General features: G+C 28.1%; 1 protein-coding gene across 1 annotated transcript; it reads right to left on the reverse strand.

Annotated features, from left to right (window-relative positions):
• Positions 1 to 12,628: 12,628 nt before the first annotated feature.
• LOC112686613 lies at positions 12,629 to 14,593 on the reverse strand. The gene is made up of 5 exons (XM_025558986.1): positions 14,447 to 14,593; positions 13,413 to 13,429; positions 13,110 to 13,346; positions 12,775 to 12,962; positions 12,629 to 12,708 (listed from the first exon to the last, which is right to left on the reverse strand). The coding sequence occupies exons 1-5, from the start codon at positions 14,591 to 14,593 to the stop codon at positions 12,629 to 12,631; spliced, it is 669 nt and encodes a 222-aa protein (XP_025414771.1).
• Between the last annotated feature and the right edge of the window lie 4,196 nt (positions 14,594 to 18,789).

The following is an 18,789-nucleotide window of genomic DNA, read 5'->3' on the forward strand; positions in this document are numbered from 1 at the left end:
TTTATAACTAATAGACTACTATTATTACTTATTAAACCTACAATGCATGTTTTTTAAAATATTTTAATTTTTGTAATATTAAATTAATAATTGACAATATTGTTTACGCGTATAATCATTGACGTTATTATTAGTTTTATCTGTATTATATTGTTGTATATATATCTTATTCTCGCCAATATCTGGTCGCTCGATGTTAAATTATATAATAAATACTTAGAAATTCAAAATAGTTAAATCTTAATTTATATATTATTTTTTTTTATATACAATATGCATATATATTATTATTTTATACAGTCTATTAATTAATTAAAATTAAGCAAAAGAAAGGAAATATGCTTAAATGAGTTGTACCTTTATTATTTAAACCTAAAATATGTGTGCGCAAACGAGTTGTGATTTTGTGCGCAATCGTGTCGTAAAAAAGGTAAATGTGCGCAAACGAGTCGCACCCCTAGACTCAGCATAAGCATAGGTATGCACACGGGTGGAGCTGGGTGTACACATGCACCACTTGCGGCTTCTAGTTTATTTTGAAAAAAAAATATGCGTTTTCGAGGGCTTATGCACCCACAGAAAAACTAATAAACCTTAAGTGAAAATGCAAATTGATAATGTTATGAATGCTAAAAACCCCTGGTTACTTATTATACGTAGAATGTATGTATTAGTAGTAGTAGTATTGTACACCATCGTCGACCTAAACGGAACGTGCTGAGCACGCCAGGACTAATGCCAGGACTCACTGTGTATAACACAAGCGAGTCAGTCTTGTTTTACAGTGAGAGCCTTATGATTGTCAGAACCTTACGTACGGTCGGAACATTTTATATTAATTATATTAATTTTTAAGCATCTGTAGTATTTCAGACATTAAATAAAGTTAAGCTACTTTTGTGTTGTGACTAAAATTATTTGTGACTGAATACCTAAGCGCGTTCAGAACAATAAATATAAAATATAAATATACAGAAAACAAACAGTTGGCACTCGGTAGATCTGAAATATCTTGTATTTCTTAATATTGTTATATTACGCCTTATTGTATTACAGGAGTTATTCTGTTTAACACATCATATAAAAATAGAACAGTATTCTGCGTATACATTATAAACATATTGTTACCGGTATCCACCGTCGGACACCGGTAATGATCGACGTCCTTACTGTTTCTACAAAAGCAGATACCCAATTATTTATTATTGTAAAAGATATATTTAAGACCCTCCGGCTTCTACAGTCCTCTCAATAAGCGACTGTTTTAGTGCATATTATAAATAATATATTAGGTGCCATAAATAGACATAAATCTAGTAAATATTGTTTTTCGCCTAGAAGATGACATATTTAATTACTGGAAAACAACGTTGTTTTGGTAAAAATTAAGAGTTTTGATATGATTTTGGTAACTTGTATATCATTTCCTTTAATGATTTGAAGTTGAAATATAAATTATATTGATTATAATGCGATTACAATGTCGTGGGCCATACTTCACACTCGTAGTGATTGTGGGTCTTACTATCGTCGTATAGAGAGATATTTTTGTGTTTTTTTAGAGAAGATCTTCAATTTAAAGTATTTAATTAGAGTATACTTTATAAAATACACCCTTTCACCTTTATTGATTCGATTACAAATTTCACTATTCCAACCATTATTTTCAGTGATTGTTGCACCAACGTATTTAAAATATTGGTTTTTCTTAAATACGTAGTTCTTTATTTTAAGGTTTTGATCTTCATTGGTCAATGTTTCCATAACTTTTTTTTTTTTTTTAATCTATAAGATTACTGGGCCTCACTGAGCCATAGTCGTGGAAGACTCAGATAACTAAGGTATATTTATTTATCGCTAGCCCGAATTTTTTTTTCATTTATCAATGTTGTTGTGTTTTATACAACTGATTTTATTTTCACCTAAAAAGTTTTGATCATCTGCAAATCCTAGAACATCTAGTATAATTTCATCTATTATGACACTACGGTTGTTTCTTTGTACGCTACTTATCAATTTTTCAAGAGCGATGTTGAGTAGAATTAGCGAGAGCGCGTCGTCCTGTTTTAGCCAAGTCATTGCATCAAACTAGTCTGATAAAGTGCTGTCCACTCTCACTTGGTACCGTATGCCATCCATGCGCATTCTTGTAGGTGAGATAATTTTTATTGGGAATCCAAACTCTTACATTATGTTGTACAGGCTGTCATGGTGGATATTATTATACGCTTTCTTACAATCTACGAATACGAATAGGTAGTCAAATTTATTTACCATTTAAAATTTATATGTATAATATGTATAATTGGTATCTAAATATTGATTATAAAATGTTTAACTATAGGTTTAAACATAAAGTAAAATATACCTAATACGTTTCGTACATGTCTCATTTATACAGAATGCAGATAGGTAATTCATTAATATAAAATAAAATAAATTAAATGAACGCATTCATTTTTTTTATAAAACTTGTACACATTAAACTTGTACATTAACGTGTACACATAAAAAAAATTAACATGAACGTGAACGAGTCCCTTTTTTACGTACTGAATGTGAACGTAAATGAGTTCAATTTTTAACTGAACGTTCCGAACACTGATTATATATATCATTACGAGTTTGGATCGTATTATTAGAGTTTCTAAGGTTTGAGTATTAAATACTGGAATTTTTTTTATTTTACAGGTTCATTATATAGTTTGTTGATGTTGATTTTATCAATTTTGATAATATGCGTGGACATTTTTTTTTTTTTTATTCAGTGAAACTCCTTCAAATGTTCACTAAACTATTATAAAACAAAAGTCAAGTAACTGGAACTAGTTATGCAAGTGACAAATGTTGAAGAGTGAAGACTGAGTATATCAATAATGTAGGTCTTCTAAAAAAAATGACCAAATTTTTTCTTTTTTGAAAAAGTAAAGGATGAATGTAAAAAATAAGGAATGCACTACCTACCAACAATGTCTGCGCATGCTTACGATCTAGACCAGTGGTTCTCAAACTCCAGTCCATATCGTATTGGAAAAAATTATATTTTTAATTTAATGTTTAAATAATTTAATGTGTTGTCTTTAAACCTAACATTAATCCTACTATCGCAACAGTTTATTTCGGGCATCATAGTTAATACTTATTTCATTTTTTTGGAGTAATACAAGACTTAGAATATTTAAAAATTGTATCATATCATTTTAGTTTATATACATGACATAACTATATATTTTTAGATTATTAGGTATAACGATTATTTATATTACTTATAATAATGTTTTTTTTTTTATTGTGAATAAAATATTTAATATGGACGATTTTTAATTATTATTATTAAAAATATGATTTTATATTATTAGGTATAACGATTATTAATTAAGATTTTTTTACTATGATTTAAATATTTAATTTGAACGATGTGATATGATATTATACTACAATTTTTTTTAATAATCTATGTTATAATTTTATACTACTACTTGATTTTCTTCACTGGCGGAGTTTACATGAACTCAATTTTACCTGATATTTTTCAATGGCGGAGCTTACATGAACCCAATTTTACCTGTTTTTTTTTTCTGGCGGAGTTTACAGTAAAAAAAAAGTACTTGTGGCGGAGTTACATACGCCCATTATACATATTGCGTGAAACGACAGCCTACGGGTTTTTAACTACCTGCAATAGTTCTTGTTAACGTCCGTATATTTACCGAATATCGATCCGATGCAAAACGGGTGATTTTTTTGACTAACATTAATGGATATACTTCCGTTGCCTGTAATATTATTTATATTATTATAATTATTTTATCGATTGTCGGTAATTAAATGTAGTCAGTTCCAGACAAGAAGCGACTGAGTATAGAATCCAGAAAATTTTGACTAGAAAAAAAAAAGGTCATAATAGCGTACTATTTGTATAAAAAAATGTAGCAAAAAAGAAAAAAAATTGGGTACATGCTATTTTATTGGAAAGAAAAAGTTATAGTATTTTCTACACTTTTTTAGAAGATTTAAAGAAAGACAAAACAAAGTTTTTTAATTTCTTTCGAATGAATCGAGTAACATTTCAAAAATTATTAACATTAGTACAAGATAAATTAAAGCATGTTGATACTGATATGCGTGAATTTATTACACTTGCTGAACAATTGGCTGTTACCTTTAAGTATGTGTGAATAAAATAATTTTAAATATATAAAAAAAATAATATAATATAATATCGTATCCATTCATGCAAAACACTCCAAGTCCAAAAACATGATTTTTGAGAATCGGCTTTCTCAATTTTTTTCAAACTATAAATGTACCTATGACAAATGTAACCAAATTTACTTTTTACCACTTTTTGCTGTGTGATGCAAAAAAAAATTCAAGTTATTTCAAACCAGGGGCGGATTTAAGGAAGTTGCTTAGGGTGTTGAAGCACCCACCGTTCCTCGTATTATTAATTATTGAAAATTTAGAGGACTGGTCAGACTTGATTATAAATTTGAACAAATTTTAAAATTTCTACATCATATTATGTACCTACAACCTATATATTTAAAAAAATAATAAAATAATTATATAATGTTTTGATACCATTATGTATCTTAATTAATAATTATATTTCAAACTATTTATGTATAATCTAGGATGTTTCCACCCTGAATGGGACAATTTTCCCGCGGACAAAAAAAAATAAATATTAAACAATAATAATATACAATGCAAATAAATAAATGCATAAATTATTAAATTAATATATAAATATAATTGAAAATTTAAATAAAAATTGTATTATATTTGGGCTATGATAAAAAATATTTATTGAGTCGGGGGTGTAACATCTCAGTCTGGGGGGAAGGTAAATGTTCAGTGCCATTAAGATTCCCGGGTGGGGGGAATGTCCAGGGACCGTTTATGTAATATCCAAATCAAATGCACATTGCAAGACCGATTTTTCTAGCTGTTTAAGCTTAAATTTTTTTTTTTCATCATAACTACGAGTATTAACTAATACTTATTAGTACTTACCTTATAAGGACCATTATATGCAAACTACCACCCACCGTATAAAAATCCTAGATCCGCCCCTGTTTAAAACTAAAAGCTTTTTACCATTTTGTACATAAAATCCATTTTAATTATTATTTTATTATTATTTTTCAAAAATACAATCGACTGGAACGATGAAAACACACTGTCTATATGAAACCTATTTTCGTATATTTGTACCTTATCGTATGTTCAAGAATTTTCGATATGATCCCAAAATATATATATAAAATACACCGAAATCCTAGGTGTTTGTACAATTATAAATTTGTACTTCAGTGGATAAAATAGATAGATAAAAAACAGATAAAATTAATATTACGGGTGCAATACTCATTAAACCAGCTCGATTATGATAGAGCATTATATTACATGTATCATTAAACCATCGTGGACGAAAACTGGTCGCCATCAGTATTGATCTCATTTTGATTAGACTATAAATTATTTATATTAACACGATTTTAAATTTGACTATTTAAATGGAACTTATTTAGTATTCATTATAATATTCAGCGTTTATGTCATGTAGCTTAAGCTTACAAATTCAAGCACTATCTAAAAAAGGTCTGTGCAGCAGTTTACACTATCTTTTATTGGCAGGTAAAAAGGATCTGTGTAGGAGACAGTGGGGTCAAACTATATTTCAAGAAGAGTGACAGTATAATTTTTTATTAATGCTAAAGTTTAGTAAAATATATATAATATGCCTGTGAATTTACTGTAAAAGACAGAATACCATATAATTTTACGCCACCAATACAAATTATAAACATAAAAAAAAATCCCATAATTCATGGAAACCCACCTCTTCAAACAAGAATGGCGGCCGTCGCCCCTGAGAGGCAGGATCGGCGCCACTGGTAGGATATTACACTATGTTTTAAATTCAGGTAAAAAGGTCATTAGCGTAGGAGTTTACATACAGTTAATATTTTCTGTTAATGAACCACCGTGACTGCCGCGTATCTATGAAGACTTGTTATCAATACGGTATCTTGAAGGATGCGCGATGCTGGACAATACAAAAACATCGTGCACGAGACACGGGACACACGATGTTTACATATTATATATTGTATACAATTATATTATAATCTTTTATTAAAACCATAGAAGAAAAAATCCAATTATCCAATATTTTAGATGTTTTTTTTTTTTTTTTACAAAAATTCTAACACATAAAATGTATTTTAGCTTACCTATTAAAAACGTAGTTCTTTTATTTTAATAAATAATGAATAAAATAATATTTATTATACCAAAAATAACCACGTTTAGGCATATAAATTAATCCCCCGGACCTCTTCCATTCTATTATTTTCGAGAAAAAAATATTTCAAGTTAAAAATACCAAACAGCAATATCATTTACCCGTTTCTGTACCTCACGCGACCCTTTTTTAATTTGAAGATTATACGAAATACGAATAGGGGAAATTATATGAGTTTCGAAAAAGAGAAAACATATATATATATTTATAGTATGTTTAATACCCCTTATAATCCGAAAAGGTAAATATAATCTTAAATGCAATATTTTTTAAAGCTGCGTTCGCGCTCTTTTTTATCCGTTGAATATTAGCAGTTTATTTTGTTTACGTTTATTATTTATAACATCGTTAACTGTCTCATAGCTAGTAGCACTTTTGCACCTTCTTAGATTTGGGTAACAATAAATTTCTCTCTAGCGTAGTCTCTAATAAAATGGGTTATCGGCCATTCCTAAAAAACCATGTTTACACCGCATTAAACGACCCACTATCTTTCATTTCTGCGGTTTATATACTTTCTAGTCCTACCCAGACTGATTTTCGCATTAAAACACGAAATATGTGACGATCGGGCGCACATTACCAAAATTACAACTCGTTTACGCATAGATTAATTTTAATGCAACCACTCGTTAACGTACATATTTCCCTTCCCACTTGTACAGACTTAGGTCTGTCAGTGAATATTTTAACTTCACTTGTGTGGTTAAAAATTTGTTTTTGGTATTTATACCGTGTGTTAAAATTTTTTATAATTAATTACGGTAAAAAATAAGAAAGCGGTCATTTGAATTTGTCAACTTTTTCATATTTATTTTTAGTTACTTCAATGACTTACCTAACCTTGAAAGCGGTTACCCATTTGTTTTAAGTAATACAATTAGTCAATTTCATTATCTGTATACTTAGTCCACACATTTATTAGAACAGTATTAGTTTATAGATGGGTAATAAATATTGATAAAGTTTATCAAAGTTTAACGATTACAGTACGTTGTTACGATATAAAGCTTGGTTTTATTTATATAGTTCCTTTATTATCGTCAATATCATAGTCTGCGTGTGTGTAGGTATATAATAATATGTAACTACGTTTAAACATATAGCATATAATTGTGTTAAAGAGTGGTATTTCATAATATTTTACGCGCAATCGAGTGGTTCTTTTTACAATAATCTGTACGCGAACGAGTTTCAGGTTATAACTGAACAATTTTAAAACATGCACAAACTAGTTGACTTAGTGAACTACATACAGATGCACAGATACATTTAGACTCCCGTAGCTGGAGGGACGGCTATCAAAATTGTTCGACAATCTTCACTAAAATACCTGTTCTAACTATCTTTTTCAAAATCTGACACATTTCATTTGTTTGGCACTTGGAATTCACCAAGTTCGCTAGTTAATCTTCGTAAAATGTTTCAAATGTCTAATTCGTCATTTTTATTAGCCCGGGTTAAAGAAACAACTTATATTACAAGTAATTGTTGTATAATTGAAGGGTGGGCGGAAATAACGTGCTATGTAACATTTTTTCGGATTTCATATTTTTGCGGAATAATATCAATATCAATAGTAATATCAATTTATTTTAAAAATCGTAAAATTCCTAAAATATTTTTATTGTACACGATCATCGTGTAGAAACATCACTGTTCACAGTAAGTTGACACGCCGTGCGACGTGCGGATATCACGATTGTGCAACATACATTTGAAATAATTTTGTTTAAGTTTAATTCATAAATGATCACATTTCACAATATAATAAAATAATGATCAAGTTATAAAAAAATAGTCTAATATATAAGAAGGTGCTACGTGCGTTCCAGATAAGGAAGAGTATGCAATTATTGGCATGTCATAATTCTTTTATTGATATTTAATGTTGTGTTTGCCCTATAAGAGACTTTTTTTTTTCTAATATATGGTCATAGTTTTCGCTCCAAAAATTATTAACATTTTATCTATACCGATTGATGAACAATTTGAAAGGATAAGAAGAACACTTTAAACATCGACGAAACAAGTAAGAAATTAATACATTTTGTTATAATTAATATCGTAAAAATATGATTCAACACGTTTAAAAATGGTGTTTTATTTTAATGTTGTGTTATTTTTAATTCAGAAGAACATTTTTAACTATGCATGAATTAAATTGGTTTAAGAAAAATGGTTTAAGAGCATACGGATTTTATCCTTGAAATCTAAATCAAATAAATTTTAAAGAAATGTCTTGGAAAAAACAAATTAGCTGAATTAAATGATTTAACTAATAGAAACATTGTTGAAAGTACCACTTACAATGATGTTTTAAATAATCAATTTTAAAAATTTTTCTAATATTGTTGGCGAAGAAACGGTTTCAAAGTTTAAGAACATTCAAAATTTTGTTGAAACTAAAAATCATCCAGAAGAATTTTTCACTTTGTAAAGACTGTATGAAAAATTAAAAAATAATGATGACAATATAAATGTTGAAGTTGAGAAAAATACACTAGTCAATCTGTATTATCTCCTCAGAATAAAACTTATAATCAAATAAACTTTTAAAAAATCATCAAACATTCCCGAATCAAACATTTTTGAAACATTAATACAAACATCTAAAAATCATATGAATATTAAACAGTTAAATATATCACCTATGAAATCTAGCTTGGTATGGTCTATAACACCTAAACTAAAGAATAAAAGAAAAACCGAAAGAGTTTCATTTGTTATAACATCCGAAAATTGGAAAAATTTGTACGAACAAAAAAAAACGACTAAATGTACAATTGAAGAAAATAAATAAAAAAAAAACAACAAAACAAAAAATGTCTAGAAATCTTTTTCCCTGTCTCAATAAAATTAGTAAACTAGCAACAGTCACAAGCCAAACAATTCATATTGAGAATACTAATATCGATAATCATAGTAATGAAGAGATGGATAATGAAATAGCTTCTGATTCAAATTTTTTTAACAGTGTAGTTGAAACAGGTTGTTGTACTATATGTGATACTGGAATCAAAAACTCTGACTTGGGTGTGGAATGCAGTTTTTGTAATATAAGATACCATCAACGATGCGCTAAAAATACATTTCAACATAATCTCTATCATGAAGGTATTCTATTTATATATCAACACTGTTGATCAATACTTGATCAATACTGTTGATTCAACAGTGCGAAAAATCTTTGATAATCAATTAAATAATATTTTTCTAGTCAACCTTTTCTTTTTTTATTTTTACTCATATTAAAAATTTTAATTTAAAATTAACTATTTTACAGTTAAGACTAATGCAAGTGCGCACAGGTATTTTAATTTGTATTATTTAATTTTTAGTTGTAATAACTATTTAAATTGTAATAATTACACTACATTGAAACATATAGACTGATGCAAATGTACATGTTTTATATTTTAAATTTTATATTTTTGTAATTACATTATAAATATTACCTACTATTAAGAGGACGTCATACCCAAAGTGAAATGTATACCCTCCTGAGGTCCAATGCCCATTATAATGGACAATTATTATTGCTTTAGCGCCCAAGCTTAATTTTATTTTTGTATTTTCATAAACCCGTTGTCCACTACAGTGGATATTTTCTCTTATCCCCACAAAAGCCCGCCATTTATATTATAGTTTTGTCAATATAACCTTAAACTAGTGATAATTTGGAAGGATAAACATGTGTTTGATCATTTTTATCTGGTACCATTTCATCGATAACACATATTTTAAAATGTCCATTGAATTGGACATTGGGCTTGTAATATTACAAAATTTAAATATGTGTTGGGCCTCAGGAGGATACAACGGTTAACAAAATGCGCTATTATGTGTTTTCGCGATCCGCAAGCGCGCGGCGTTTAAGTCACGCCCACTACTCGCAATCGGCGACCAGATGACGAGTGCTCTTCATTCGGGAGCGTGGATCAACGTACGTTCGTATAGGATGTATCGCATCATTATAAAATTAATACACGTAAATGCGCTGTAATATTTTAATTAGCCCTGCGTACTCATGAACTAACGACCATAACGTAAGCCATTCCTTGCCTAAATATATGTACCATTATATAGATCGTAGAAACTATATTATAACATAGCTCGATCTTTATTTATTGAACAATTATTACTTATTTAAATATAATACCTATACTTAGTAAAATATAATTTAATAAAAACTATTATATTGCTTTATTGCTAATCATTCTTTTGGAATAAAAATATATTTTTTTATTTAAAAAAAAGAATTATGTAAATTTTATCTAAGTAATAAATTTACAATAAATATCAATAAAATAGTTGATTTTATACGAAAAAAATTTTTTTTTTTTACTTTAGACGTTTTAACGTAGTTATTTTTAAATTTTTTATGTCAGTAATTAATAGTCGATGTTTAAAAGCTGAATCCACGATTTCCGGTAGTAAACAATTCCAGTAAAATGTATAAAAACAATTTGTCTTATCCTTTGACTACAATCACTAATAATATTCAACAATGGGACTTACGATTTTAATTAATCTTCTGTATTAAAAATCCAAAAGTTATCATCATACTTTATTTCTTTCATAGAAATCCATTGAGGAGAGTATATAATAAAATAGTTAACACCAGTGGAGCAACCAGGATTCGTTTTCCGGGGGGGGGGGGGGGGATGTGGAAAAAGAAAACATTTTTGACAGGTATTTGGTGGGGAAAAGGGGATAAAATTAAATAAGGTTTATGAGTAAAATATTTAAATTAAAAATTAAACTGTTTAACTTCTATTTATAGATAATGCACGTTGGAAAATAATTTAGACTCGTTGAATATTTAAATAGGGAAACTTTATTCATAAATCAAAGTCTAATAATTAATAATATAATAATTTACAGTTTAAAATTAATTCTCCATGTATAGCGCTTTGCCATTTCTTTTAGCACCAAATCTGCTTTAACTTCAATATCTGTATGTATATTTAAAGTAGCCATTCCATTAAGTTTCTGATGTCTTGTAGTGTTACGTAAATAACTTTTTAGTTTCCTACGTATAGAAAATGACCTTTCTCCTGTAGCAGTTGTTACTGGCAATGTAATTAAAATTTGTAATAGTTTTGAAATTACTGGATACACTTGAAAATCACATTGAAAATATTTATCTGTCAGATATCTTTTGTAATGTTTGACTGATTCCTAGTAATCACAACTTCGGTACCACAAGTCTAATTCTCCAAAACTCATTTGGTCACTTATAATAGAATCAGAATATTCATTTAATATGTCCGCATACAAATTTAAAATTTCTTTAAATTCTAGTTAAATTTCCTTAGTAACAACTTTTATTCCTGACTTTGGTAGTAGACAAATGAAACTTTTTAATATGGTTTGGTGTTCCAAAAATCGATTTTTCATTTGGTCCAAGAAATTGTCAATAAATGGAATTAATATTGAAACACGATAATAATGTTCTGGACAGTCAGTGGCTACATTGCATCTCATTGATTGTTTGCCTGTAATTCTTGGAACACAAATATTAATATTTAATTCATTACAAGTATCTTTAGTTTCCTGGAATATGGAATGAAATTGGTTATCAACATTATCTCTAATGTTTTAAACTGCATACTATGTTTGACAAACAAAATTTAAAGCTTTTTCTAGGTCCAAGTTTTCAGACTAGAGGAATTTGCTCAATGGTGCACTTAATAAATATATTTTTACTAAAATACTTAGAGAAATTTGAAATTTAAATTGATGTATTGAGGTATTTAACTGGTTCGCTGTTGTAGATGAATCTATATCTCTCCATTTATATAACTCATCTAGAGAATTAATAACGGCAAGCTGAATCTTATGGAATATCAATACAGCATCATGACATTCTACCCATCTTGTAGCACAAAATTGCTTTAATTTTGATGATTTGGATTCTGGTACTATGTTTTTAATAGATTCTTGTAAAATATCTGCCTTTTAGAATATCCAAAAAATGTATAAGCTGATTGCATTATCCCTATAGAATTCCTAATATCTACTACATTACAGCTGTATGATATTGTAAGGTTAAGGCAGTGAGATGCGCAATGCATATTTAATGCCATAGGGTGGTCGTTTCTAATCTGTGCCTGCACACCAATTAAACATACCAGACATTGCTGTTGCTACATCATACCCTTGACCAACTAAATATTTTACTTCTAATCCAATACTTTTTAAACATTCCAAAATTGTTGTAGCAAGTGCTTGTCCAGTGACTTCTTTGACTACTACAAACTGCGAAAAATCTTCTCGAATCTTTTTTTGCTCAGTATGAACGTATCTCATTCATATTGTCAACTGGTCTTTGTTTGATATATCAGTGATTTCGTCAGCTAGTACAGTGAACGCTTTAGATTTATTTATATCTTTTACAAATTGTTTTAAAATTAAATTTTTATACACTATAAGAATCTCATTTTGGATTTTCCAACTAACATACAACACATGTTTAGGACTATTTTGTAGATAATCTTCAAGATCTTTATCGCCAAAATCTACTCTAAACCTTAATAATTGTCTAAAATTTCCGTCATTGTCATCATTAGTTAATTCAGTACTTATGTCATTTTGATTAATAAGTGGTTTATTTTCCCGATGACCTCTAAGTGCGATTCCTTGTCTACCACAAAATAGAATAATTTTAAGTATGGGTAGAATGCACTTCCTATTATTTTCTATTTCTTTTTTTAATGTATTATTTGTTTGTAATTCCACAGAGTCAACTTAATTGTTTTTTCACAGCAAAAAAAAATGGTCATATTTGTACTGGCATGTTTTATTGTAATTAGTATTGGCATGCGTTTGAAATTGGCCTTTAGCACCTATTGCTTTTTTCCAACTATCAAATTTAACTGTCACTAAATTTCCTAAACTCTGATGAGCCCCTTTTTCTATTGTACCATGACTAAAAAGTATACATATCCTACTATATGCTCCGTTTTGCTCCTTTGAGTATTGTAACCATTTAAACTGAACCAACCATGAATATTGAAATTTTAAGTTCCTATTTCCAGATTTAGGAAATTTATAATCAGGACTAGGAAACCATAGTTTTTCTATTGCTATTTACTTTTCATTATCAGTTAACTAAAATAAAATTAAGGATGTAAGATCAGGTGCTACAATTAGTTAAAATTTATATTTTTGTTCATAAACAAATTAGCTTACATTTTTCTCTACATAATAAGATATATCATAACTATGTCCACTTAATTTATACAGTTTATTTGGTGTACCAGCTACAACAAGTTCATCAATAATGTTTATAAAAAAAAAGGGTTATGCGTTAAAAAGCAAGAAAATATGAAAAGGAAATAAAGTTTGCATCATAAGACATACAAGAAAATACATTTTAATTTCTAATAAAAAAATATAAGACATAATTCATAACAGAATAACAGATAGTGAAAAAAGATAAAGAAAATTTCCAAGCTAAATTAAAAATACTAAATACCACAATAATACCTACAATAATGCCTGGCTGATTTTAAAATCTTATAAGTTTATTCAGATTTTATAGATTCAAAGTATATTTTTATCTATATTTAATGCTAATACTACATCAATGTGCATATGTAAAAAAAAAAAAAAGCTAGAAAGCAACAATAAGTATAACTGTTAAATTTTAAACTATAAGTCAAACAGGGGCGTATTCAGACTTACTTCTAAGAGAAGGGGAGACGACTCAATTTTTTTCTTTAATTCAAGCTCAAAATTTACAAGTAAAATGTTGGTTCTATTTAAATCAGGTGAATCCTTAATATTTGTGATTTTTTTTTTTTTAATCTAAGGCCGAATCCATTTACAATCGACTTTTTTGTAGTTTTTTTTTAACACCTATCTGTGTTTTGAAAGTTATGCTTGTATTTTATTTAATTTTTTACTAAGTATGGATACTAAGTATCGTTATAAAATGATTCAGATTAAAAAAATTTGAAATCTATATTTCGCATATGATCGATTACTTAAATACGTATTTAAGAGGGGTGCGATCGCCCCCTTTCCCCCTTAAAATACGCTCCTGAAGTGAAAAACAATATTTATATATATATGTTATATATAAGTTAACTAGTGTTATAAATTTATAATTATTAATTATTTTACCCTTACTGTTTCTTGCTGAACTAAAGGTATAGGCTGTGGATCATCAGGATTGACATCTTCATCTTCATCTGTTACTACCAAATCATTTGGTTTGTTTTTTTTTTGAAAAAACGATAAAATACTAGAATTATTCCTTTTCTCATTCATATTAATTAGTAAACGTTTTAATTTATAATAATAACTATTATGATTTAAAATTTATTGGGTTACAAAATTCAAAATTAATAATTATATTGAAACATTTAATCTTTTGATTCACACCGGCATCATAATATTGTTATGCCCATAAACCTTATACTAATAGACGGAGCATCACTGGTTGGCGGTGTTGGGTGGTGCGGTCACGACTATTCATTTTTTTTTAAATTATCTGGAACGCCATAGAAATCAATTGCCGATCCCTGATATAAGGTCTATGGTTATACCACTGATATACACAGATGTTTGGAATTGAACGGAACATACAAAACGCTCCATATTGTCATGTTATCTTTTTTATCAATTATAATATGAATCACGGTAGTTGTAGATTATAAAGTAATTATTACTCTATATTGTGAATATAATATTATATCCACAACCATCATACGAATAATATTCATATCAATCGATAATCCACCGTTTCGCGTATTTAAGATAAATAACTTTTTTCCTACGTAAAATTTGTAGAAACCTCAGAAAAATTTCGAGGGGGGTCACAACCCCTCCCCACTAGTTACGCCACAGGGTAACAAAGTTTTCTTTTAGTTATATGTAATTGTCCTAATACTTGATAATAATAGATGTTGTTGTTTTTTTTTTTAATTTTAATTCTCCGTTCTCAATCATACAATATTTCAGCTGTAAAATAATTAAGTAGTTAATTTAATCATATCTAATTCTTCGAACCCATTTAATAATTAATAAGGCTGCGCAGTTGCTTATATTATAAAACATAGAAAAATACTGATATGTAAGTATACACTATACATACTTTTCCAGTGTCTACTGCTTGTCTCCATCTACTGTATTTCTAGCAGCATAAGGAGCTTTAATTTCAATTAACCTATCGTTGTCAATGACTCCATCTAAATAGTTATTAAAAAATTATTATTTGTATACTACTTAAATTATTATCAAAATAAGTTGAACAATGTGGGTATTACAGTCAAAACTTATAAGTTTTTAAACATAACAAATTTTAAAAAAACTAACCTGGACTAGCGGCAAGGTATGGTATTCTTCATCGATCTATAATCCACAAGGCTTTACTTGAAAACTAGAAATTCTTCGAACTTATTTTTTTGCAATTTGTTCCATGTTTTTACCAAATTGTACTGCACTAAAGTGGATTTTTTATTTTGATAAACATTGAATAAATATCAAAAATAATCATTATTATCAAGGCTCGAAACTTTAAGCATTTGTATATTTGTCTAGAAAGTGCATATTGAAATTCTAATTCGATACAAATTCGATTCATAGTACGTATATTTCAGATATAAAAATTTTTGTTGCATAATTTTGCATATTTTGTTACTTTTTGTACTAATTCGCATATTTGAAGTTTAAGAACATTTATATGCATATTTCATGGATTCAACAACTTTTTTTAAAAAAATGTATAGTTTAATAATAAAATATTATTAGATATTACTAGTTATCGAAAGGGATTTTAATGTCTTTAATTTTACACTAACACTTTTTTGAATTTTTTCAAAAACCACGTGTCTAGATAGACTGTCTTTAATAAAATTATATATTATTTGAATTGTTCCAAAAAAATCAAAAATAATACTATTCCCTTTACGCGAAATGTAAGAATCTACAAGTACAAGGTTTAAACAATGAGCAAAACAATGTACGTATAATATTCTAGAGTTTTTTTTCTTTACATCGGGACTGAACTCCAGAAATATGACCTGCCATTGCGGTTGCGCCGTCAAAACAAACGGAAGAAACAGAGAGCCAATCGATTTTTAACTTATGGACTATTGTATTTAAAACATTAAAAATAGATTGTGCATCAGTAGTTTCTAGATGCTCCAGAGAGATGAATAATTCGATAGGTTTATTTTTTACATTATCAAAATATCTTACTACGATTGCCATTTACTCAATGTGACCATAGTCACTGGTCTCTTCAGCCATAACTGCAATCTGCTGATCATTTAACCTCTTGCATATTTCTTGAAACATCACATTATGAACTGAGGCTATTCATTTTGAATCTTACCACTCAAATATTGTGCGTCTTAGGCACATGTTCTAAATTATTTTTTATAATAGTACCGTATCGTTTGAGTAGATCTACGATTTTTAAAAATAGTCCTTTATTCACACTATCTTCATGCTCAAAATGTTCTCTGAATGAACTTCCGCTTTTGGTTAATAGAATTATAACATCAATTAAACGTTTGATAATTTCCTGGTTTTCTAAACGTATTTTTTCACGAGTTGCTAATGTGATTTATTTTTGTATATTCAACTTAACATCTATGGGAATTCCTTTTTTCAAATGTTCTCACGACATCGCACTATCAATATGACATTGAGACATCTCGTGTAGTCTAAAAGCTTCAGTGGCACCTTTCCAATTAGTAAAACCTTTCTTTATAAACGATTGATCGATATGACCTTTTTTAATTATATTATTCGTAGAGAATGCTCGAAAACAAAATTCTGCGTTTATACTTTCACTGCATTCTAACCATTTAAAAGTTTCGTATCATCATTTTTGAAAAGAACGAAATCGATCCCCGAATTTTACTCTTGGATAAAGAGATAAGTGGACTTGACAGGGTCCATTGAGTAATTTTGAGTGTCTTTCTAAACGATCAGATGGTAATGGTAAAGCTGGGTCATTATGTTCGATGAAAACTGTTTGCAATTTCAAATTTTCGGATTTTAAATTATCAGAAAGTAATACAATTGCTGTGATATTTTGAACTTCAACAGTTTTTAAATTGGAATTTACTGGTTCCTTATTTGAACTTTTTCGGATAATATATCTAAAAACCAACCAATATATAGATTCTAGAATATATGACTGTCCCAAACAATTCAGTATATTATTAAACAATTTATAAAATTATTTTATAATGTAAGATGTGCAATATTAGAATCAATATTAGTTTATAAAATTGTATAGCTAGGGCGCGGATTTTTATGTAATAAAAAAATCAAAATATGTAAATATTAAATGTTCTTATTTTTAGCAAAATATGTATTAATAAACATGAAATATTTAAAAAAAAGATGGGCAAGTGAGTGTCGTTCCGCTGTATAGTAGGTTACAAGTGGGTCACTGTAATGTATGGTATTAAATTTGAATTCAATGATATAATATCGTTGTATAAAAAAACGATTTTGAGCGAAGACGATCAATCAGTCTATAATATCTATATACCAACAAATAATATTTTAAGATTTTTTGGTTACAGTAGGAGTTATTTATGAGAATCTTTGTTTTAAATTTTCAATCCTTAGTTATAAATACTGAACATTTTATAATTTTTTAATTACATTGATTAATTTTTAAAAAGTTTTTGTTAAAGTTATTTACTATTTACTATATAGATACTTGGCTACATGGTCACTATATTCTATAATATTTGCTTGCACACCCACTAATATACACCAAGTTGTGGTACTCGAATTTCCATTTATTATATCGAAGTACATTTGGTTTGAAAACTAATAACTAGATAATAAATACCTAGATCTTATATGTAGTAATGCTTTGGTATAAATTAATTAAATTTAACACTTAAAAATAAATACAAAATTAATAATTTACCTGTCCATTTTGCTAACCAAGCATCTGTATCCTTAGTCCGTTTACCAGCAGGTATGGTCGTCAAATAAACAAAAAATATTAAATAACTATATAATGTCTATTTTTGGATTATTCGATAAACAATTGACGATTAGGAAATTTAAACACAATAATAAAAAAATAAATAAAACCCGTACTGAACGTATGAACAATGAAAATAATATAGCGAGACTCGCAAAATGACATTTTTTAAAAATAAATATCAATAATTTAAAAACTTTTGATAATGATTTGATTTCGATGGAAAGTTGTAATACTACTAAAAATATTTTTAATATTTAAACTATTCTATTTATTACGTACAGTTAATTTCTCAATTTTCTTTTGCATTTATACCTAATTTTTTTTATTAAATTTAAAATAATATATTCTTAGTAAATGTATACATTAACACGGAACTAATTAGCCTGGACCATGCCCAGTTAGCTCAGGCCGTAGTTCTGCCTATGTCTATTATTGTGATTGAATCCAAAATATATTTTGTGATACAGTTCAATACAGACAATAAGGCAGTGTATACACTATA

Source organism: Sipha flava, unplaced genomic scaffold, assembly GCF_003268045.1.
Source record: "Sipha flava isolate LNK unplaced genomic scaffold, YSA_version1 318_pilon_pilon, whole genome shotgun sequence".
In the NCBI taxonomy this organism is placed as follows: Eukaryota; Metazoa; Arthropoda; class Insecta; order Hemiptera; family Aphididae; genus Sipha; species Sipha flava.

What these genes read in the sequence shown, in the direction of transcription:
- LOC112686613 (XM_025558986.1), bottom strand. Translation starts at nt 14,593, where the DNA reads ATGAATGAGAAAAGGAATAATTCTAGTATTTTATCGTTTTTTCAAAAA. An exon ending in AATTACAATAAAACATGCCA is followed by an intron (nt 12,963 to 13,109) that starts GTACAAATATGA and finishes ATTTTGTGGTAG; the next exon opens with ACAAGGAATCGCACTTAGAG. An exon ending in TAAACATGTGTTGTATGTTA is followed by an intron (nt 12,709 to 12,774) that starts GTTGGAAAATCC and finishes AATTTGTAAAAG; the next exon opens with ATATAAATAAATCTAAAGCG.